Source organism: Hevea brasiliensis, chromosome 4, assembly GCF_030052815.1.
Source record: "Hevea brasiliensis isolate MT/VB/25A 57/8 chromosome 4, ASM3005281v1, whole genome shotgun sequence".
Lineage (NCBI taxonomy): Eukaryota > Viridiplantae > Streptophyta > Magnoliopsida > Malpighiales > Euphorbiaceae > Hevea > Hevea brasiliensis.
The window spans coordinates 18264238-18286101 of NC_079496.1; the positions used below are offsets into that span (position 1 = coordinate 18264238).

At 31.3% G+C, this 21864-nt stretch overlaps 1 protein-coding gene, 1 non-coding gene and 1 pseudogene across 2 annotated transcripts; all 3 read left to right on the plus strand.

The window, feature by feature from the left end:
* The first annotated feature begins 247 nt into the window (after positions 1-247).
* Positions 248-1863, plus strand: LOC131179545 (UDP-glycosyltransferase 79B6-like). The gene has a single exon (XM_058146423.1). It carries the CDS (start codon positions 334-336, stop codon positions 1708-1710), a length of 1377 nt encoding a protein of 458 aa, XP_058002406.1. The 5' UTR covers positions 248-333; the 3' UTR covers positions 1711-1863.
* A 9853-nt stretch (positions 1864-11716) lies between these two features.
* On the plus strand, positions 11717-11823 carry LOC131179659 (small nucleolar RNA R71). Its single transcript, XR_009148547.1, has one exon. It is a non-coding gene; the product is annotated as a small nucleolar RNA R71 (small nucleolar RNA).
* Positions 11824-17278: 5455 nt separating this feature from the next.
* LOC131179416 (uncharacterized protein At4g26485-like) lies at positions 17279-18169 on the plus strand (annotated as a pseudogene).
* The last annotated feature ends 3695 nt before the right edge of the window (positions 18170-21864 follow it).

Here is a 21864-nt window from a genome sequence, read left to right on the forward strand (position 1 = left end):
TTAAAAAAAAAAATTATAATAGTAAGAATTTTTTGAATAAATTTAATAATATAGTTGGATATAAAATTATAGGGAAAATTATAGTATTAAGCGAAAAACACGCGACTTGGTTGAAGTCAAGTCAAGACTTCTCCCAAGATTGTGGAGACAACAACTCTACGCGTCTTAAAATTTATTGGCTTCCTCATCTCCATCATCACCCACTCTCATCTGACCCAATCCCTCTAATAAATTTCCCTTTTTGGCTACTATTTGTCTTGGCCAAGCAAATTACAATCACCATGAACTAGATCTAAATCCAACAAGAATCTCTCCTCCTCCATTGTAAGAAAAATGAGTCACCCCAAGAACTCCAATTTTCACCTACTAATGTTCCCGTGGTTTGCTTTTGGCCACATGACCCCATTCCTCCACCTTTCAAACAGGCTTGCAGAGAGAGGTTACTCCTCCACCTTCTTGCTTCCCATCAAAGCTATACAACAGTTACAACACTTGAATCTTTATCCTCATCTCATCACCTTCCACCCTCTCACGGTCCCTCACGTCGAGGGTCTCCCTGAAGGCACCCAGAACGCCTCTGACATCCCCATTCAATTCACCTATCTGCTAGCTGCAGCCATGGATCGTACCCGTGATCAAGTCGAAAGGGTAATACGTGACACCAAACCTAAGTTGATTTTTTATGATGTAGCCCATTGGGTGCCAGAGATAACCAAAGCCTTTGGCATTAAGGCCATAAACTATTCCGTTGTTTCAGCTGCATCCATTGCAATAGTACTAGTCCCGGCACGTAATGTGCCTAAAGATAAGCCCATCACCGAGGCTGAACTTTTAGTGCCACCCGCCGGCTATCCATCGTCAACTGTCGTTCTTCGCGGCCATGAAGTGCGCTCATTGTTATTTATATCGCAGCCTTTCGGTGAGGGGATAACGTTTTACGAGAGAATCTACAAAGCAATGAAAGAAAGTGATGCCTTAGCCATCAGAACTTGCAATGAAACCGAAGGAAAATTTTGTGAATATATTGGGAGTCAATATGGGAAGCCGGTATTTCTAACCGGACCTATGTTGCCGGAGCCGCCTAAAATGCCCCTAGAAGATCGGTGGGTTAAATGGCTAAGTGGGTTTCAACCAGGTTCAGTGGTGTTCTGCGCATTTGGCAGTCAAATTGTTCTTGAGAAAAATCAATTTCAAGAACTGGTTTTAGGGCTTGAATTAACAGGTTTGCCATTTTTAGTGGCCTTAAAGCCACCAATGGGTGCCGCAACAGTGGAAGAAGCACTGCCCAAAGGGTTCGAAGAGAGGGTTAAAGGTAGAGGAGTGGTATGGGGGGGATGGGTACAACAGTTAATGATCCTAGAGCACCCATCAGTAGGATGTTTTGTGAGCCATTGTGGGTTTGGATCAATGTGGGAATCTTTGATGAGTGATTGTCGAGCAGTATTGATTCCACATTTGGGTGACCAAATCTTGAACACCAGGTTCATGGCTGAAGAGTTGAAGGTAGCTGTGGAGGTGGTGAGAGATGAGAAAGCGTGGTTTTCCAAGGAGAACTTAAGCAAATCCATAAAGTCTGTAATGGATAAAGGCAGTGTAATGTGTTCAATGCTGAAGGAGAACCACAGAAAGTGGAGGGAGATGCTGAACAAGGGGTTGATGAATAGTTATGTTGATAAATTTATAGAAAATATGCATGAACTTGTCAATTAATTTCTCTCCTCTAGTTTGTTATTAATTGTTTTAGGTTGATTCTATTCGTTTTAGGAAGTTGTAATTGTTTGATTAATAAGATCTTTGATGTTTTGGTTTCATATTTACATACAGTTAGAAGAATAAAATGAAAAAAAAAAAGTTTTTAATTATCATGCCCAAAATTAAAGACTTGAATATTTTAATTTTTTTGGTTAAACAATTACAATCTTGAATGTTTTTAGTGATTCTTTATCACATTATAAAAATGTTAAATCTCAGGGGTTAGGTAAGTTATTTTATAAATCTCTATCAAGAGTACTTTTTTAATTAATTTAAGAAAATTATTATATATGGTAATTATATTTTTTTTCTAGGTCATTTTTCATTTGTAATATAATTGATTAGAGGAAAAAAGATAAGCTTCTAAACTTTTAATAGAGGTCAAATAAGGTCAAAATTAAGTTTTAAACTAAATAAACTCTTATATTTTCTAATCAAGGCTAAACAAATCCACACTTAATAAAATATTATTTTTTTAATAATAAAATATTAATTTTTCAAAATTTTACATATTAAAATTATTTATTAGTTTTAATTTAAATAAAATTTAAAAAATGAAATTGAAAAATATGGTGAACAAAAATTATTTAATATTAAAATTAATAAAAATTAGAATAAATATTTTATTATTAACAAATAATATTTTATTAGATATAAACTTATTTGGCCTTAATTAGAAAATATAGAAATTTATTTAGCCCTTGACTGAAAATATAGAGAGCTTATTTGAATTTTTTTTTCATTGATTAGAATGTTTATTATTATTATCATTATTATTATTATAAAAAAAAAGAAGGTTTAAATTAAAATATTGGACTAGTTTTTTAGACCATATTTCGCTGCGTATTTGTGTAATAGCCGTCATCAAATGTGAAATATGAATATCATATGAAAAAAGTTAAAATAAAATATGAATACTACGAAAAAAAATAATTACTCCATATTTTGACATTCTCAATATAATATAGGCTACCTAAATATGCAATGAAAACTATAAAAAAAAAATACTAAAAACCATAGATGATAATAATAATAATAATAATAATAATAATAATAATAATAATAATAATAATAATAATATAGCCTTGTTTAATTATTAGTAGTCAAATTGAAATTTAAAAAAAAAAAAGATTTAAAATAATAAGGCAATGTTCACCATATATCTTATCCTATAGTAAATAATTTCAACCATTAAATATTTTCATAAAATTTAACTTGTATTTTGTAACACTCCTCACCCGTCTATAATATAGTCAAGCAAGGCGTATTACATTCAGTGTCGGAGCACCTTGTTCTTTCTTGTCGTGTACAAAATTAATTTAATTATCTATTTAATTATATTATCTTACGTGTAGAAAATTTTTTTTATTCAATTTCATTTTTATGGAAACCCAGACAGAGTCTCCTCTGTTTTATTGGTGCATGACGGATTTTTTTATTTACCTGTTAATAACAATTTATACCCATTTCATCACATCTTCTCTCATTACTCATATCAATTTTCAAGAAACAAACTTTCATTTCATTCATATAACATTACATACAATAATGTACAATTATTTATAATCTAAAATTTAATTACATATCTCAACATGATTTACAACATCTACTTATGTACAGTGATCCAAAATACAAAATTTAAATACACATGAGCCCTACCCAAAATGAATTGGTGAGGTGACACTGACCCTGTAGCAGATCTGATCATCTCTATCTATACTCTCCTACTACTGTTGCGGCTACTGGTGCTCTCCTATACCTACGCGATGGAAAAACCAACGCGCTAAGCATTTCTGCTTAATGGTGCAATAATTTGAAATAAAAAGTAATAAAATAATTGAAATAATTATCCATATAAAATTTACTAAATTTTAGAATTAATTACATATTTATGAAACTTTGGAAGCAATAGATTATCATGATCTTTTTATTCATATATTTTATATTCAGTCTTATTAAATCCATGACAGTGATCTCTTCATATACTTGTTTAAATTTAAGATGTGTTACTCATATTTGTGCCCAAATAACTTATGACAGACTATAAAGATTGGATACACGGGAGTATACTAGTTAGATATCCGTATGTCTATCCAGTATACAACGGTCATGTTAGGCACTAGGCCAGTGGGTAGGTATAAGCCAGTAATAATAATAATAGGCACTATGGCCATCGGGCAGGCATAAAGCCAGTAGAACAACTTTTTCAAACATATGTTGTCTGTCAATGATTATTCATGTGGGCAGTACTGCAATATGTAGTTCCTAATTAGTATATCAATCGATCCAAGCTATATAAATGAGTCTAGGTATACTTTAGGCAATTAAACATTATTACTTATTTATTAGGAATTTTCATGTAAATTTATAGTGGGAAAGTAAGTCCCACATACCTCTTTCATGTGATTTAGTATTTAATGTCTTACTTTTACCTATTCATTTGATAAATTTATGGCTACTGTTTGGCCACACTTCCTTCATGGAAGTTGTCCCTCTATGTCTTGTCTTTATTTTCTCTTTTGAATCATATTAATTTGAGTTTTAGAACTCAAGTTATGGTAAAATAACTACAACTGGTTCATATTCTCTTTCTGGGTCCAGAATTTGACAGCTTCTGGAGTCTGTCTTTGTCTAATTAATTGGACATATTATAGCCATTTTTAGACCTAAGGTTCTTCATAGAAGTTGTTAACCTATGTCTTATGGTCACTCAAAAATTTTAATTACAATTTTTTAAGGTTTGTAGAATTAATTATAGACAATTAACTATCTTGGACTCAGGTACCCTATGTCTTCAAGGTCCAAGTTCAGGTCAGTAGCTTTGACCTCCAGTTTAAGGTTCTTACATTCAAAATTTGAGATAAGTTCCTAAAACAAAGTTGGAGCCCTGTTTCTTAGGTTTCCAGAACAGTATGGCTCATCCCAATTGAAGTTTCCTAGTGAGAGATATGACTATAATACTGTTTTGGGGTCAAGTGGTCACTCAAGCAATTTCCAGAATGTGCATACTAACTTGACCTATCTAATTAACCTAATTCCCTTAGTTTCTGAGTTTTTTTGTCAAAACACAAATGTTGTAGATCTATGTCTTATAGAAAATTTTCCACTGGTTTTATTGTATTTGGATTTTTGTAGATCAAGTTATGGCCATTTTGCCAAAACTAATCGGGTAAGCTTATGTCCAGCAAATTATGGACAGAATGGTTTTGGTCAATTTTGTGTCATAATTTAGGCCAACACTTTGGTTTAGTTAGAGACATTTCTAAGCTTGGTGTTCTCAATGAAAGTTGTAGTATTATGTCTAAGCTTTCCAATTCCACAAAGATCAGGTCATTTGGACCTGTCTAGAGGAAGTTATGTACTGTTCATTTGGTCATTTTTCTGGGTTCAGGATTTAGTAAGTCGAATTAGACCAATAAATTGGTCAAATTATGGACAGAATTTGGGCAGGGTTTCTTCATGAAAAATAAAGATTTTTGGGTCTAGTTTCATCTCCAATTAGCCTCACACCAATTGGAGCAACACAGATCTAGTTATGGTTGATACGGTGTGTCCGCAAGTGCACGGGTCACAGTAGTATAGTTTTAAAAAAAAATGATATCGATCCCACAGGGAATTGTGCTTAAATTGGAAATAAAAGTATAAGCTAATTAGAATGACAAAAATTAAAGATGTAAAATGAAATTTCAAATTAAGACAAAAATTAAAGATGTAAAATGAAATTTGGAATTAAAATTGGTATTTAAGGAATTAATGCTAAATCAAACAATTAACAATTAATTAAACTAGATTACTAAAATTTAAATTGAAATTGCTATTTATGAGATTTGGAGGAATTAAATCTAAATTCAATGAAAATTAAAGTGATTCTAGAGATTGGATTTAAATTGGATTTAAATTGAAATTGCTATTTATGAGATTTGGAGGATTTAAATCTAAATTCAATGAAAATTAAATTGATTCTAGAGATTGGATTTTCAATATTATTTGCATGTGGTTTATCCATAATTTAGCCAAACACATGAGAATTGCAATTTTGAGGGAAATCAATTCTTAAATTTTTGAAACCTTTTTCAAGCATTTCAAAGTTGGTTTTCATTAAATCAAACCCTGTTTTCACGGTATTTCAAACCTAACAAAAACCCATTTAAAGCTCTAATTGATTTTTGGAAAATTCCCCTTAATCTTCTTAGCTTATCTCTAACACCAAGAAAATAAAGTTTATTGCAAGATTATCTATCCCTAATATTCACTTTTCAGTCCATCTATTAAGGATTAAAGCTTAACTTAATGAGGGCCCATTCATCAAGCAAGGCAACAAGCTCATAAGCAATAAATCAAAATGTAACAAATCCCATTTAAATGGCTAAATCAGTTCAAAAACCACAATACAAATCAATATTTACAAACCCATCTCTAGAATCTCAATAAACTACTCACAAATCATTGTTTAAAGACAAACCCAAATGTATAAATGAAGAAATAATGGAAGTGTAAGCTAAGGGGTAGAAAAACCCAGAAATATGCAGCAGATTCTGCTGCAGAAAAGTGCAGAAAACGAGTTCTGCAGGCTGCTGGAAAAATGGAGAACGTGCTCCCTCCTTCTCTCTTTCTAATCTTGCCAAAAATGCCTCCCTTGCTCTCTATGGAAAGAAAATGATAAAATGAGGCTTTATATAGGCTAAGGGTCTGCCCTAGAATGGGTAAAAGGGGGAACGTTCCAGAGAAAGAGAGGTAAAAAGCTGGAGTAACGGAAATGCCACGTCAATTATTTCCAGTAAAAATGACATAAGGCGAGTCAGTTGTGTCGTGGGTTGTGTTGCGGGTTGTGTCGCTCTCGGCGTGAATATCTAACGATCGACACAACCTGCGACATAAGCTAATTCGGTTGTGCTGCAGGTTGTGTCGCTCTCGGCCATTTTTTACTCAACTTCAAAATTTTTGCAATTCGACTTTAATCTCCTCCAAATAGCTACTCTGATCAAAATACATCAAATTTCTCCAAATTTAACCTACAAAACAAATAAATTCCAAAAATTAAACTAAGAAGTGTGAAAATTGTAAAGTTGACTAAATATATACTAATATCTATAATAATAGCTATGAACAAGGGTAAATTATGTGCAAAAATTACACCTAAATGATGATTTAAAATGCATGCATCAAATTCCCCCATACTCAAACTCTTGCTTGTCCTCAAGCAAAATTTCATTAAAACTCATTTGGAAAGGAATAGAATCAGTCTTTGAAAACACAAAAATCACTAATCCAAACCACCAACTTACCTCTAGCCACCAACATTCCAAGTTCCCACCAGCAAAAGCACAAAGAATGAAGCAAGCACTCTCAACAATTACAGAATAGCTAAGAATTAACCAATCAACCCAAGCAACAAATACCAACCAGCTACAAGAGTCAATTGTGCCAAAACAAACCTAAATGAAATAGATAGCCAATGTGTCTTAAATAGATGGTGAGTAATGTATGGAAGATTATATTGCCAAACCCATATGCAAGCATAAAAGATCTAACTCTACTAATGTAACAAGCATTTTTCAAAGAATCATTAGGTCTTTTTAAGGGTTGTAATGGGGTCAAATAGGGTAAGATTGTGCTTAACAAAGAAAGGGAATAAGGTAAACAAAATATGAGAATAATATTAATCATGAAACTCAAAGTGCATAAATTTTTTTTTTTTTTATTTTTATCAAGAGGAAAGAAATTCACAATGAATCTCAAGTGCTATCACAATAAAGGGACTACTTTTATTTATTTATTTTTTTTTTGTATGCGTCCCTATTTCACGTCTTACCCAAAATTACCTTTGGGATATTTTGGTGACCTTTTTTTTTTTTTTCAACTTTTCACAATTACTCTAGCACTTTTCAAGATGTTTCAATCCTCCATTTTTATTTTTATTTTTTATTTTTTATTTTATTTTATTTTATTATTATTTTTTTATTTATTATTATTTTTTTTTATTATGCACTTAATTGCTAAAATATTATTCTCATAAATAGGTGGTTGTGTTTAGGTTTTATGGCTAGGTAAATGATTTGGGTTCCAAAGAAATTAGGGAATTAAGGTTCAAGGGGGTTTGCAAGGGTTGAAATGAGATTAAGGTAGGTTAAGGCTAAATGCGAGGTTTAAAATATGAAGGAATGCCTAAATCATATTCTTATCAAATGCAAGTTAAAAATTTCGCTTTGAAAGATCTAAGATGCTTGTTCTAGGAATGGTGAGACGACAATGACCATTTTCTTCCTTAAAGGCTTATCCAGACACTCAAAACTCAAAATAACTAATCAGAATCTGCATACCTAGATAAATATATTAATTTTCAGCTATTAAGTAAGAGAAAGAATAATGCTTAAGACTTTATACCCAGCTGGAACTTTCATTCCACTAACCATCTAAAGGCAAGTTGGATTGCTTGAATAAGTGGCTTATGGAATTCAAAGACTGGTTTAAAAATTCAAAATTTTTTAAAAAAATGAAATGCATGAGTGTAAATGTATAGTCAACCTATATGTAACTAAGTATGCATAACTAAGTATATGAAGCTATATGCAAGTGTATGTATGTGAATATGTACAAGTATCAAGTAATGAATGAGTGTGTCACTATATGCAAATGAAAAAGGAAAAAATAATTTTTGCAAAAAATTTACCCTCTCCCCCATACTCAGAATGAACATTGTCCTCAATGTTAAAAGAGTGCAAGGAATGGGATAATTTGGCTATAGGTGCATAAAGAATTATTACCCTGTTGCATAAGCGATAGCACAACAAGCTGAGATAAGAAGTGTTACCTCATTGAAGTGCAGCCAATTTAATTAGATAAAATTTGGACAGCTGCTGCACTCATTGCAAAAGAAACAGTGCAATAGAATCCATTAAATCAATTAAACTCAAAAATTTGGAATAGGGAAGTTAAGCACAAAAATATAATCATCAAGTGTAAATTCCGAAGGAGCATATCAAAGCAAGTGAGCAATGTTCTAAAGATATAAAAGAAAAATGTATGTTATGAGGAACTAAAAAAAAAACTGAATAAGTAAATGGTTCAAGTAAAGGAAAAACAACACAAGCAAAATATTAACTAAATAAGTTCAAAATACTAATTAATTAAGTAACTAAAAATAAAAACATGAAATGTTTTTTTTTTTTTTTATGCTCATTTGCTTGCAATGCATTGTATCCCATCTGCACAAGGAAATTAGAACAATGTTAAACTCTGAATAAGGAGTATAGAAAAAACTTAAAACAAACATATATATGAAAGAAATAAAGAATCAATGAAAAATTGGGAGTTATGCACAAAAATGCTAAGTTTAGGTCTTTAGCTTGACCATACTCACTCAAGATGTTATGGAGAATGAGAGAGATAGCAAGTTGCTATTTTCTCAATTGGGTCACCAACTGAATAGTGCCTCAACCTTTGCCCATTTACCTTGAAATTACCCGATTTTTCACCAAAAATTTCCACAGCACCATGAGGTAAAACTTTCACAATTTTGAATGGACTGGACCACCTTGATTTTAATTTTCCTGGAAAAAATTTTAACCTTGAATTGAATAAGAGAACCAAATCTCCTTCTTTAAAGTCCTTTTTCTTGATATGCTTATCATGCCATTTTTTAGTTCTTTCTTTACAGATCCTAGCATTTTCATAAGCATCAAGTCTCAATTCTTCTAACTCATCAAGTTGCAAAAGTCTTTTGTGTCCAGCAGCTTGTAATTTTAGGATTTCCTTTTTCACAACATCCTTCATTGTAGGATTCAATCTTCTTTGGTGTTCAATGGAAGGTTTACTATTTGGCTCTAGGAAAATCCTATGCATACAAACTGTTGGACTAATTCCCTTTATATCATCAATTGCATAACCCAAAACTCTCCTATATTCTCTCAAAACTCTCAACAATTTTTCTTTCTCAATATCAGTCAAAGATGCATTAATTATGACAGGATATGTTCTATTTGGTCCAAGAAAAGCATACCTGAGGTTGGAAGGAAGAGGTTTAAGATCTACCTTTGGGGCATCCTCTACCTTTAATAATGGTTGTTTGATCTCCAAAGTTTGCACTTCTTCAAGTTGAAAAATTGTGGCTTCAGGATGTGGTGGAGAACTCTCCAAGTGTTGTGCAAAAGCAGCTATGTTGTGATTGTCATCATCAATGCTCCCACCATGGACTAAGCAATTTTCAAGAGAGTCTTGTGGATAGCTTTTTCTGAAATGCTCTTGAACAATCTCATCAGTAATGTCTACCCGCAAACAAGACTCAACTTCTTCATGTTTCCTTTTCATGGCTGGATTGATGTTGAAAATCATTTGATCATCTCCCACTCTAAGTGTCAATTTCTCACCCTTTACATCAATTAATGCACCAGCTGTTGCCAAAAAGGGTCTTCCCAATAAGATAGGAACTTTTGTGTCTTCTTCCATATCTAAAATGACAAAGTCCACCGGAATGTAGAATTTCCCAACCTTGATAGGCACATTTTCAAGAATGCCTTCTAGATACTTAATTGAACGGTCAGCCAATGAAAGATACATGTTTGTGGGCTTCAAATCTCCCATATTCAACTTTTCATATATTGAAAGTGGCATTAGGCTGACACTAGCTCCAAGGTCACATAAGGCATTTGCCACACAATTATCACCAATATGACAAGGAATGGAAAACACACCCGGATCTTTGAGTTTGGGAGGTAACTTCTTCTGAATTATAGCACTACATTGCTCTCCCAAGTTGATGGTGTCATAATCTTCTAGCCTTCTCTTGTTGGAAAGAATCTCCTTCAAAAACTTGGCATAACTTGGCATTTGAGATAGTGCCTCAGTGAATGGCACATTGATATACAACTTCTTTAGCACTTCAAGGAATTTGCCAAATTGTTTGTCTAGCTTGTGCTTGATGAATCTTTGAGGGTAGGGAAGGGTGGGCTTGTAAGGTTCAGGTGGGATGTATGGTTTTTCTCCCTCATCTTGCTCACTTTTGCTTTCTTCTTCTTTTTCATTTTTCTCGCTCTCAACTGAATTTTCTTCTTTTGTGCTCTCTTTTTCTTCTCTCTTGTTTTCACTCTCTTAACCAACTTTTTTACCACTTCTCAAGGTTACAACCTTACATTGTTCATGAGGGTTTTGTGGTTGGCTAGGTAGTTTCCCATAGGAATTGCTTCCCGATGAGCTTGCTTGTTGAGCCAATTGAGTCTCCAACATGCGGTTGTGGACTTGTAATTGATCCATAGTTTGTCTCATGTGTTGCATTTCTTCCTCCAATTTGCTATTCATCTTACTTTGTTCAGCAAAAAATTTCTCCATCATGCTTTCCAAGGTTGGCTTCGGTTCATGAGGTGGAAGGGATTGTTGTGCTCTTGCTTGATATCCAGGTTGTGGCTGCCTTGTGGGCTGAAATTGAGGCTGAAATTGAGGCCTATTCTGCTGCACATACTGCTGGTTATGAGCATAATTTGAGCTTTGACTTTATTGAGCAAAAGTTGCTTGTGGCCTCCATGTTGAGTTGTTCACATTAGAGTAAGAATTTCCCATAGGTTTCTGTTGATAACCTCCTGCATAAGCAGCTTGTTCTTGCAAATAATTATCACTATAAGAAGAGTAATCAACTCCACAACTTTGGTTTCCATCTGTGAAGGCAACTTGTTGCATAGTTGTAGGAGTTGAGGTTGTTGCCTTTGTGCAAAAATCACTAAGAAGCTGAGTCAACTGATCAAATCTTGCATTCATGTAGCTAACTGAGTCAAGTTCATAAATCCCAGCCTTCTTTGGCTCAAGTGCTCTAGGATTTCCCCACAAATGGGTATTATGAGCAATCTTCTCTAATAGATCATAGCATTCTTCACTTGTCATTCTCATGAAATCTCCTCCTGCTTGTGAATCAATTGTGTTTCTTATGGCTGGAGTAACTCTGGTGTAGAAATTCTGAACAATCATCCATTTCGGTATTTCATGATGAGGACATTGCCTTTCAAGCTCCTTAAATCTCATCCAAGATTCATACAAAGTTTCATCATCTCTTGGTTTAAAAGCTACCATCAAATTCCTCAAATGAGTGGTCTTCCCAGGTGGGAAAAATTGAGATAGAAAAGCTTGAGATAGCTGCTCCCAAGTAGCTATAATAGCTTGTGGAAGTGAGTCATACCACTCCAATGCTGAATCCCGAAGAGAGAATGGAAATAAGGTGAGCCGAATCACTTCATCTGAAACTCCAGGCTGCCTTTGTGTACCACATATCATCAAAAATTTCTTCAAATGAGAATGGGGATTTTCAAGTGGACTACCTCCAAATTGTGAATTCTGAACCATTTGAATGAGACCAGTCTTCAACTCAAATTGATTAGCTCCAATAATAGGTCTGTTATCTCTCACATCTGCACATCTAGGAAAAGCATAATCCAACATGGATCTTCTTTGAGGATCATTTTGATTAACAACTACATCTTGCCTGTTTTGCTCATTTCCTCCATTGTCTCCACCAATAGCTCTATTTTGATTCTCCATATTTTCAATTGTCTCCTCTTGCTCAAATCTTTGTTGTTCTTCTTTTTCTGCTTCTTTTCTTCTTTTGTATTCCTTTTTGTTGGCTCGACAGAATTTTTCAATTTCTGGGTTAAACAACAATTCAGTATCACTTGTGCTTTTCGATCGTCTCATAAACAAGAAAAGTACCTGAAAAACACAAGGAACAATAGTGAAAATAAAAGAAAATAAAAATTCTAATTAGCTTAAAACAATTAAAATCCAACTTAAAAACAAACAATTCCCCGGCAACGGCGCCAAAAACTTGATACGGTGTGTCCGCAAGTGCACGGGTCACAGTAGTATAGTTTTAAAAAAAAAAATGATATCGATCCCACAGGGAATTGTGCTTAAATTGGAAATAAAAATATAAGCTAATTAAAATGACAAAAATTAAAGATGTAAAATGAAATTTCAAATTAAGACAAAAATTAAAGATGTAAAATGAAATTTGGAATTAAAATTAGTATTTAAGGAATTAATGCTAAATCAAACAATTAACAATTAATTAAACTAGATTGCTAAAATTTAAATTGAAATTGCTATTTATGAGATTTGGAGGAATTAAATCTAAATTCAATGAAAATTAAAGTGATTCTAGAGATTGGATTTAAATTGGATTTAAATTTAAATTGGATTTAAATTGAAATTGCTATTTATGAGATTTGGAGGATTTAAATCTAAATTCAATGAAAATTAAATTGATTCTAGAGATTGGATTTTCAATATTATTTGCATGTGGTTTATCCCTAATTTAGCCAAACACATGAGAATTGCAATTTTGAGGGAAATCAATTCTTAAATTTTTGAAACCTTTTTCAAGCATTTCAAAGTTGGTTTTCATTAAATCAAACCATGTTTTCACGGTATTTCAAACCTAACAAAAACCCATTTAAAGCTCTAATTGATTTTTGGAAAATTCCCCTTAATCTTCTTAGCTTATCTCTAACACCAAGAAAATAAAGTTTATTGCAAGATTATCTATCCCTAATATTCACTTTTCAGTCCATCTATTAAGGATTAAAGCTTAACTTAATGAGAGCCCATTCATCAAGCAAGGCAACAAGCTCACAAGTAATAAATCAAAATGTAACAAATCCCATTTAAATGGCTAAATCAGTTCAAAAACCACAATACAAATCAATATTTACAAATCCATCTCTAGAATCTCAATAAACTACTCACAAATCATTGTTTAAAGACAAACCCAAATGAAGAAATAATGGAAGTGTAAGCTAAGGGGTAGAAAAACCCAGAAATATGCAGCAGATTCTGCTGCAGAAAAGTGCAGAAAACGAGTTCTGCAGGCTGCTGGAAAAATGGAGAACGTGCTCCCTCCTTCTCTCTTTCTAATCTTGCCAAAAATGCCTCCCTTGCTCTCTATGGAAAGAAAATGATAAAATGAGGCTTTATATAGGCTAAGGGTCTGCCCTAGAATGGGTAAAAGGGGGAAGGTTCCAGAGAAAGAGAGGTAAAAAGCTGGAGTAACGGAAATGCCACGTCAATTATTTCCAGTAAAAATGACATAAGCCGAGTCAGTTGTGTCGTGGGTTGTGTTGCGGGTTGTGTCGCTCTCGGCGTGAATATCTGACGATCGACACAACCTGCGACATAAGCTAATTCGGTTGTGCTGCAGGTTGTGTCGCTCTCGGCCATTTTTTACTCAACTTCAAAATTTTTGCAATTCGACTTTAATCTCCTCCAAATAGCTACTCTGATCAAAATAAATCAAATTTCTCCAAATTTAACCTACAAAACAAATAAATTCCAAAAATTAAACTAAGAAGTGTGAAAATTGTAAAGTTGACTAAATATATACTAATATCTATAATAATAGCTATGAACAAGAGTAAATTATGTGCAAAAATTACACCTAAATGATGATCTAAAATGCATGCATCAATGGTTTAAAAACCTCACTGGACTCATAGGTCCAAATTTCCTACAAGAAAAATTGCACTCCCAATTCCAATTCCTCCAACTCCATAACTCCAATTTGGCATACATAGCACTTCAAAATAGCAACAAGTAGTCTCAACAACACCAATTCCAAGTATTAACACAAAACCCCTAAGTTAGGTCAAAACCCTAACTTACAATTTCAATCTCAAGCATACTTTCAGGCAATTAAATTTCTAATACCCTAAACTTCATTAATCAACTTTACTAACCAAGTTAAAACCATCAAAACCATCAATTTCACTCTCTTAATAGGGCTACCGAAAATTCAATCTTCCATACATGCATTAACTTTATTATTTTTCAAGCAATTTCCTTTCAACACAACTTAGATTCAAGGAAATTACAAGAATTTAAGGTAAATATTGCACATACCTCTCTTAGCAATTTTCCTAGCTTCACAAATCCTCAATTTCTTCCTTTTTTTTTTTTTACTACCAATCACTCTAGCTAGGTCAAATAACAATTTTTAGTGTTGGTGGTTATGGAGGTTATGGCAAGAATGTAAAAATTTTGAAGCTTTAAAAGAGCTTCAATGGTGGAAAGCCATGGGAGAGTGGTCGGCCATGAAGAATAATGAAGAGGAAAATGATTCTTTTTAATTAATCTTGTCTTATTTAAATCCCTTCTTATCCCTATAATTATTTGTTGAATTTTTATTGGTCAAATATTTTAATTATGTCATGCATGTTGTCATGCTTATGTAATAATGCATTTACATTTTGATTTTGTTTCTTTTCTTTTCTCCTTTCCCTATCATAATTCAAAATTTTAATTTATTTTATTTGTTTTAATCCCTCTTATTTTAATTGACATTTAGGTCAAAATTTAACTTTGGGGTTGAAATGACCAAAATGCCCTTCATTATACTTATCGGGTTATTTTTATCTGTACCAATTAATAAATTTTTCCTGAATTTTCTTTGACATTTTTAATATCATTTATACCTCAATAAACTTTAATTAGGTCCTAAAAATTATTTCCCTAGGGTACCTTGCGGGTCTGGGGTTAGCAACTGTCTCTGCAGTCGCTTCCTGGTGAGGTCATCCATCGCTGTGACCCCGGCTCGTTTAACTCATTTGCAATTCATTTCTTTTTTTTTTTCCTTAATTTTTCTTGGTCTTTATTCGGTCAATTTATGCCTCTTCACTCTAGTTTGAGTGTAGTTCCAAACATCCTAACTGTCCGAACAAACATTAGTTATCGGAACAATAAAATGTACGGACTACCTAAAGTGAGAGCGTTACATATTTAGCCTATGAATTGAAAACTATGAAAACAAATATTATTAGCTTCATTTTCTTGACATTTTTTATAAGCAATAAAACTTTAGATGACAATGAGAAGAAAAACCAACAGATGGCATTACCTTTAGCCAACAGATGAATCCCATATATAACTTTTCTAAACTAAGACCGACCTATATACCAAACTGCTGATATATATCATTGTAGATTTGTAATCAAGTTTACTGAAATATGCAAATTAAAAAATATTTTTCCATAATTCCTTTCACCAACATGCTTGCATGTTTGCCACCTTTCTAGATTCTAAACCTGAGGTGGTGGCAAAGCATTCAAGAGGGGCAATACACTTGAGACCGCTAGAAGTTCTTGGGTGAACCATAATTGTAGTGAACGTCCACCCTTGCAAGACGTTGACGCTTGTGTATGCATGGACACTTGTAAATATCTCCAATTGTTCATTTCAAGCAACTTGTTAATTTCCATCTACAACATAACATATCTAGATGATGAGGAACGTACACTATGTAATCAAATGTATCAATGTCAACTGAGCCTTCTTGAGGGAGATATGAAGTAAATAGTTTTAATTTAACTTCTTATAAATTTAATAAATATAATTTAAGACTTAAACAACTTGAAAATTTCATTTCGATAAGAAAATATTTTCAGTCAACATTTTTTCCTTTAGATATTACAAATTAAATGTTTGATTTAAATAATACTTATGAAGTAGTATTACAAGTTCCATTTTCTTTAAAAGATTATCACTCTATGAGTAACTATATATTAAAAAAAAATTTTCAAACTTATACATAACAGTTCTAATGAAAAGTAAAATAAGCCAATTTTGTAAAAAAATATAAAAAAACATTGAGAAATATTTTAAATAGAGAATTATAAAATTATGGAAATAGAATTTTAATTTAAAATTTTTCATGCTTTTAATTATGCTCAATATTCTTATTAATCTTTAAATAATCCAATGAATGTTAGCATATGAAGTTCAAGTAAACGAAACCTTTGAAGGGAGAGCTGAACACTGAATAGCCAAGGCTCTGCGAGACAGAAAACTAGGAGACTTTAAAGCATGGAGGATATATAACTAACCCAATTTCTTTGGAAATGGAAAAATCATAATTAATCTTCAATTAATCCAAATTAACTTTAAGAATATATATATATGTTTGAGGCTGAGGCTGAGGCTGCAAGTCTCGGTAAAGTAATAATATTAGGGTTAACATTTTCTGATCTCTTGTTAATTTCCATCCACAACCCCCCAAAAAGAAAAGCTATCCACAACATTCTTCAAGAGGATGCATATATTGCTATATATAATCAATTAAGTATAAAAATTTTTAAATTAAATTTCTATTTGATTAAATAGGGCTTAAAAAGAAATATAATTTAAAAAATTTCAGGCATTATATGCTGCATATTCTTTTATTAACACTGCCTCTTCTAAAAAAAATAAATAAATAAGGAAGAAGATGAGAATCGCGAAGTAATGACATTTGCAGTAAATGACCTTCAAATTAAGGGAGGTCTGAATCGTAAACCAAGAAAAGAGTAGAGGGAGGATCTGAACAGCCAAGGCCCGCATATTAATGAGAGAGACACCTAGGAGACTCTTCATGGACGACAATTTCTTTGGAAAATGAAAACATAAAAATCACAATTAATCTTCAATTAATTAATTTAAATTATCAACGTTAAGAAAATGTTATATATATCTTCATTGTACAAGAAGAAAAAGATGAAAGAAGATATATAAGCAGTTGAATATGTTAAGAAATATAGTTGTTGGTCCAGAAGAGAAATGGATAAAGCACTATAGCAGCTCTCATCAAATACTTCTAGTTGGTGAAGGAGACTTCTCTTTTGGTGCTTGCTTGGCTAGAGCCTTTGGATCTGCTACTAACATAGTTGCCACCTCTTTGGACTCCAGAGGTATATATATATATATATATAGATGCTAGACACACACACACATATATATATAGCATTATCTTGCTATCTTAGTAATTTAACTGCACGGTAAGAGATTGCAAATTGTTGGGTATAATCTAATCTCTGGATATTTTGATTTGTGGCTGAGAGAAGGTGAACTGATGATGAAGTATTCAAGAGCTGCAATGCACTTGGAAGAGCTGCAACATCTTGGGTGCACAATTATTCATGGAGTGGATGCTTGCACTATGGGACAGCACTCACTTCTCCAGAACGAATTTTTTGACAGGATTGTCTTCAACTTTCCTCATGCCCCTCTTCGATGGCGTGAACAAGACAAAAGCCAAATTAATTAAGCTAGCAAGCTAAAAAGAAACAAATAAAAAAAAGGAAAAAGAAATTTATAGTTTTATGATGATTTGATCATATACTTATTCTGTATTTTTCTAATTAGGCTTCACAATAAGGTAGTAAAGGGCTTCCTTAGAAGTGCACGTGACATGTTGGCAAGGAATGGAGAAGCTCACGTGACCCATAAAACAGCTCATCCGTTTGGTGATTGGGAGATTGTGAAAATAGCAGAACAAGTTGGGTTGCATTTGGTTCAGGAAGTGTCTTTCTACTTATGGGAATATCCTGGGTATCAAAATAAGAAGGGATCTGGGAGGCTATGCGACAACTCGTTTCCTGTTGGGCAATGCTGCACCTACAAATTTGCATCTTAGTAACTTGATATAGTGGGTGTAGTTTCTTTCTACGAAGGGTTATATGAATGCATAGTTGTGGTTTGTCTCATTTCACAGGTCAGGTTCAAGTCCCATTCTCCATCTTCTTACTCAGAAAAAAAAAATTAATTACATGTTATTTTAATCACTCAAGCAAAATATTTAAGTAATATTTAAGAAATAAAGTAATAAATTTCAATAATCTTAAAGTAAAAAATAAATAACAAGAAACTAAATCAAATTAAATTACATGTCATTTTGATCAATTTAATTAATTATCTATTCACCTAGCCGGTTCAATTTCTAAAACACCACTAATGTGTGTTAAAAATCGATTGTACAAGTACAAGTACAGAAATTCTCTCTGCTAACTATTATAGTGAAATTAGACAAATTTGAGGACAAGTGGGTAAGTAAGTTTGACGCAGGTTTTGTGGCGTACTGTGCATTCGGGAGGCAGACCATACTAGAAAAAGCAGTTTCAAGAACTGAATACTGATGAGATTTGAATCATATGGGCTAACTGATTCCATTTTTGGGCTTTAATATCACAAGAAGGATGCTATACAATTGAAGAAGCATTGCCCAAAAAGGTTCGAGGAAAGGGTTAAAAGAAGAGGTTGTCTGTATAGGGCTTGGCTTCCACAGCCAGAGATGTTAAGGCACACGCATCTGTTAGCTGATTTGTGTGTCGCTGGGTTTGATTACAAGTGGGAGTCCTTGCTAGCAAATCTGAGTGACCATATTGTGAACACCATGCATGTTAATGATGCATGGAAGAATTGAAAGTTACAGTAGAAGAGAGAAGAAAATGGGTGGCGTGGATTTCCATGGACACAGTGAAGTACCTTAATTTAACGGGGAAGAACAATCATACCAAATGGAAGAAATCCTATCTGGCAAACAAATGCAAGAAACATAATATTGTTTTTCCAAGAATGAATGTAACAGGAAAAACAATAGGAGTGAGTTTTAACTTAATTACTAAAGAGGTGAAATTTTATTGAATTTGATAAGTTTAGAGACGGAATTTTAAAGAAGAACGCTGCTAATGGGATGCTACTATAAAAGTAGCTTCGCACGAAAAAATTAAAAACAAAAAATTAAATATAATAATATACTAATATATAATTATAATATAATAATAAAATATAAAAATATAATAACAAAAATAATAATATTAATATTATATAATATATAATAAAAATAATAATAAAATAATGTATAAAATTTTAAATTCCTAAGATTTGCTTAAAACTACAATTAAATCCCTGTAATTTTAATATTAAGCAATTTAGTCATCAAAATTTTAATAAACTAACAAGTTAGTCTCCATCGTTGGAGTCACTATTAATTGCTCATTAAATTTAATAAAATGATCAAAATGCTTATAACTATATTTTCAATACAAAAACAATTTAGTCAATATATTTTATTTTATTAACAATTAGTGACTAATTTTATATTTTATTTTTTTTTTCTTTTTCCATATATAAAACAATATAATATAATACATAAAAATATTACAAAATGACATATATATATATAATTATTTATATATTATTAAAATAATGACAATTATAATTTTATAAAATTATGAGGGCTTATTTGTAAATAGTTATAATATTTAAGGATTAATTTTTAAAATATATAGATATTTGTAATTAACCAAAATTTTTAAGGATCTTCAAATAATTAATTCTTATTTTTAATAATTATAATTTAAATTTAAAATTTTTAATTTAATGAGACCCATATTTTAAAATATAGAGACTAAATTATTAATAAAATAAAATCTCAAAGACTATATTATTAATAAAATAAAATCTCAAGGCAAATTGTTTTAAAATTAAAAATAGAGATAAAGACATTTTAATTATTTATGCTAGAATTAATAGTAAGTTAATTAAAATTTTAACGGCATGGTTTAACTTGTAAGTTTATTAAAATATCAAAGACTATATTACTTAATTTTAAAACTTATATGGACTAAATTATAAATTTAAATAAATCTTAGAGATTAAATTATAATTTATCATTATTATATTATATTTCAATTAAGTCAATTAACTATCTAGTTGTTAATTATATAAGCCTAGCCAAGCCAACCAATGTGCTGCTTTATTAATTCCCTCCTGCTTTGGTGCTTTTGAGTCATGTGGTGTGTGGGTTTCGCTCAATTCGTGAGAGTTCTGGTGCTAACATGATCATGCCAAATGGGTTTAATGACTAAATATTGAATTTTAGTTGGGCTCATTAATTGGCTAAAATTCTATTCAATTATATTTATGATGAGAGTTTTAGGTCTTGCTTCTTATAAATTAAACTAGTTAGCTTACCCACTCATTGAGCAGATTCTTTATTATTGTATTTTAAATAACATAATTTAATATTTATTTTTTATATTTTTATTTTTAAAATTACACTATAAAATTTTGATGCTAATAATAAAATTTTTAATTAATTATGTTAAATATTATTTAAGTTTTTATTAAAATTTTAAATAATTATATATTTATTAAAATTAAATTAAATTTTTTATTTTCTAAATTATTTTTTCCTAAATATTCATTCATAAAAATGTAATAACATAATATCTTATATTTTAAATAGTAAATAATATAATTATATATTTGATAGAGGATATAAAGTTTATACTATTTAATTTTAAAATTAATTAACTAATAAATTATTTTTATTATTTTCTAAAATATATTAATTTAATCCACTCATATTAAATTAATTTAAATTATAATAATTTATTAATAATAAAAAATGTTAAAATAGTTATTTATGCCGTGCAAACAAAGGGAATAAACTTCCTTTAGAAAATTAATAAATTTTTATGAAAAACATAAAAAAATGAGCAAACTGAGTTTTCATCATTTTTATATCTTCAACGGTACTTATATTATATAATTTCTATTTTGAAATATTAAATTATAAATATAATTTTACATTATAAAAGTTCTGTTTTCCTTATTAAATTTTAATTTTTGTGGTAATGATATATTTCATTTAATTGTATCTAATATGATTTTGTATTTATAAAAGATATAATGATATATATCATTTAATTTTAAAATAAATTATAAATAGATATTATTTTAATCTGTTATATAGCATTATTAAAAAATACTTATTAAATTACTCCCAAACGATGAGATGGGATGGCTGGGGGTCCCTTTTCCCTTAACCAGTAATTTCGAACTCGAATTTGAAGTATGAAATACCTTTAAAACTTGAGAGGAAACGTTTTGCCCCCATTTATGAGCCTACCCGGAGCGAATCCGAATTAATCAGGCCAATGAACTTTAGATATCGAGTAGTTTCTACTAAAAAAAAAAACTTATAAATTAGGCAACACACTTTTATAAACCACTTCACACCATGTGCAATTTTTAAAGGATCTTGTTCAAAATTTATGGGATGATTTATCATGCTTAATGCCTATTCCTGTTTGTATATGTGAAGCTTCAAAGGGTGTAATGGATATTGTAGAGATCAATCATATATGTTGAATGACGTTTGTTTCTATTAATTATATAAATGCACACATGCTGTACAATTTGACGATAAAGTAAAGGTTTTCAAGTTCTTAACAGAATCTTAATTGTCTCGTCTGATTTAATTCAATAGTTAAATATATATTCTTACTTGATAATTGTCAAGTTTGAACCATACGTTCTCAATAT

Coding starts and splice junctions, on each gene's coding strand:
- LOC131179545 (XM_058146423.1), top strand. CDS start 334: ATGAGTCACCCCAAGAACTCCAATTTTCACCTACTAATGTTCCCGTGG.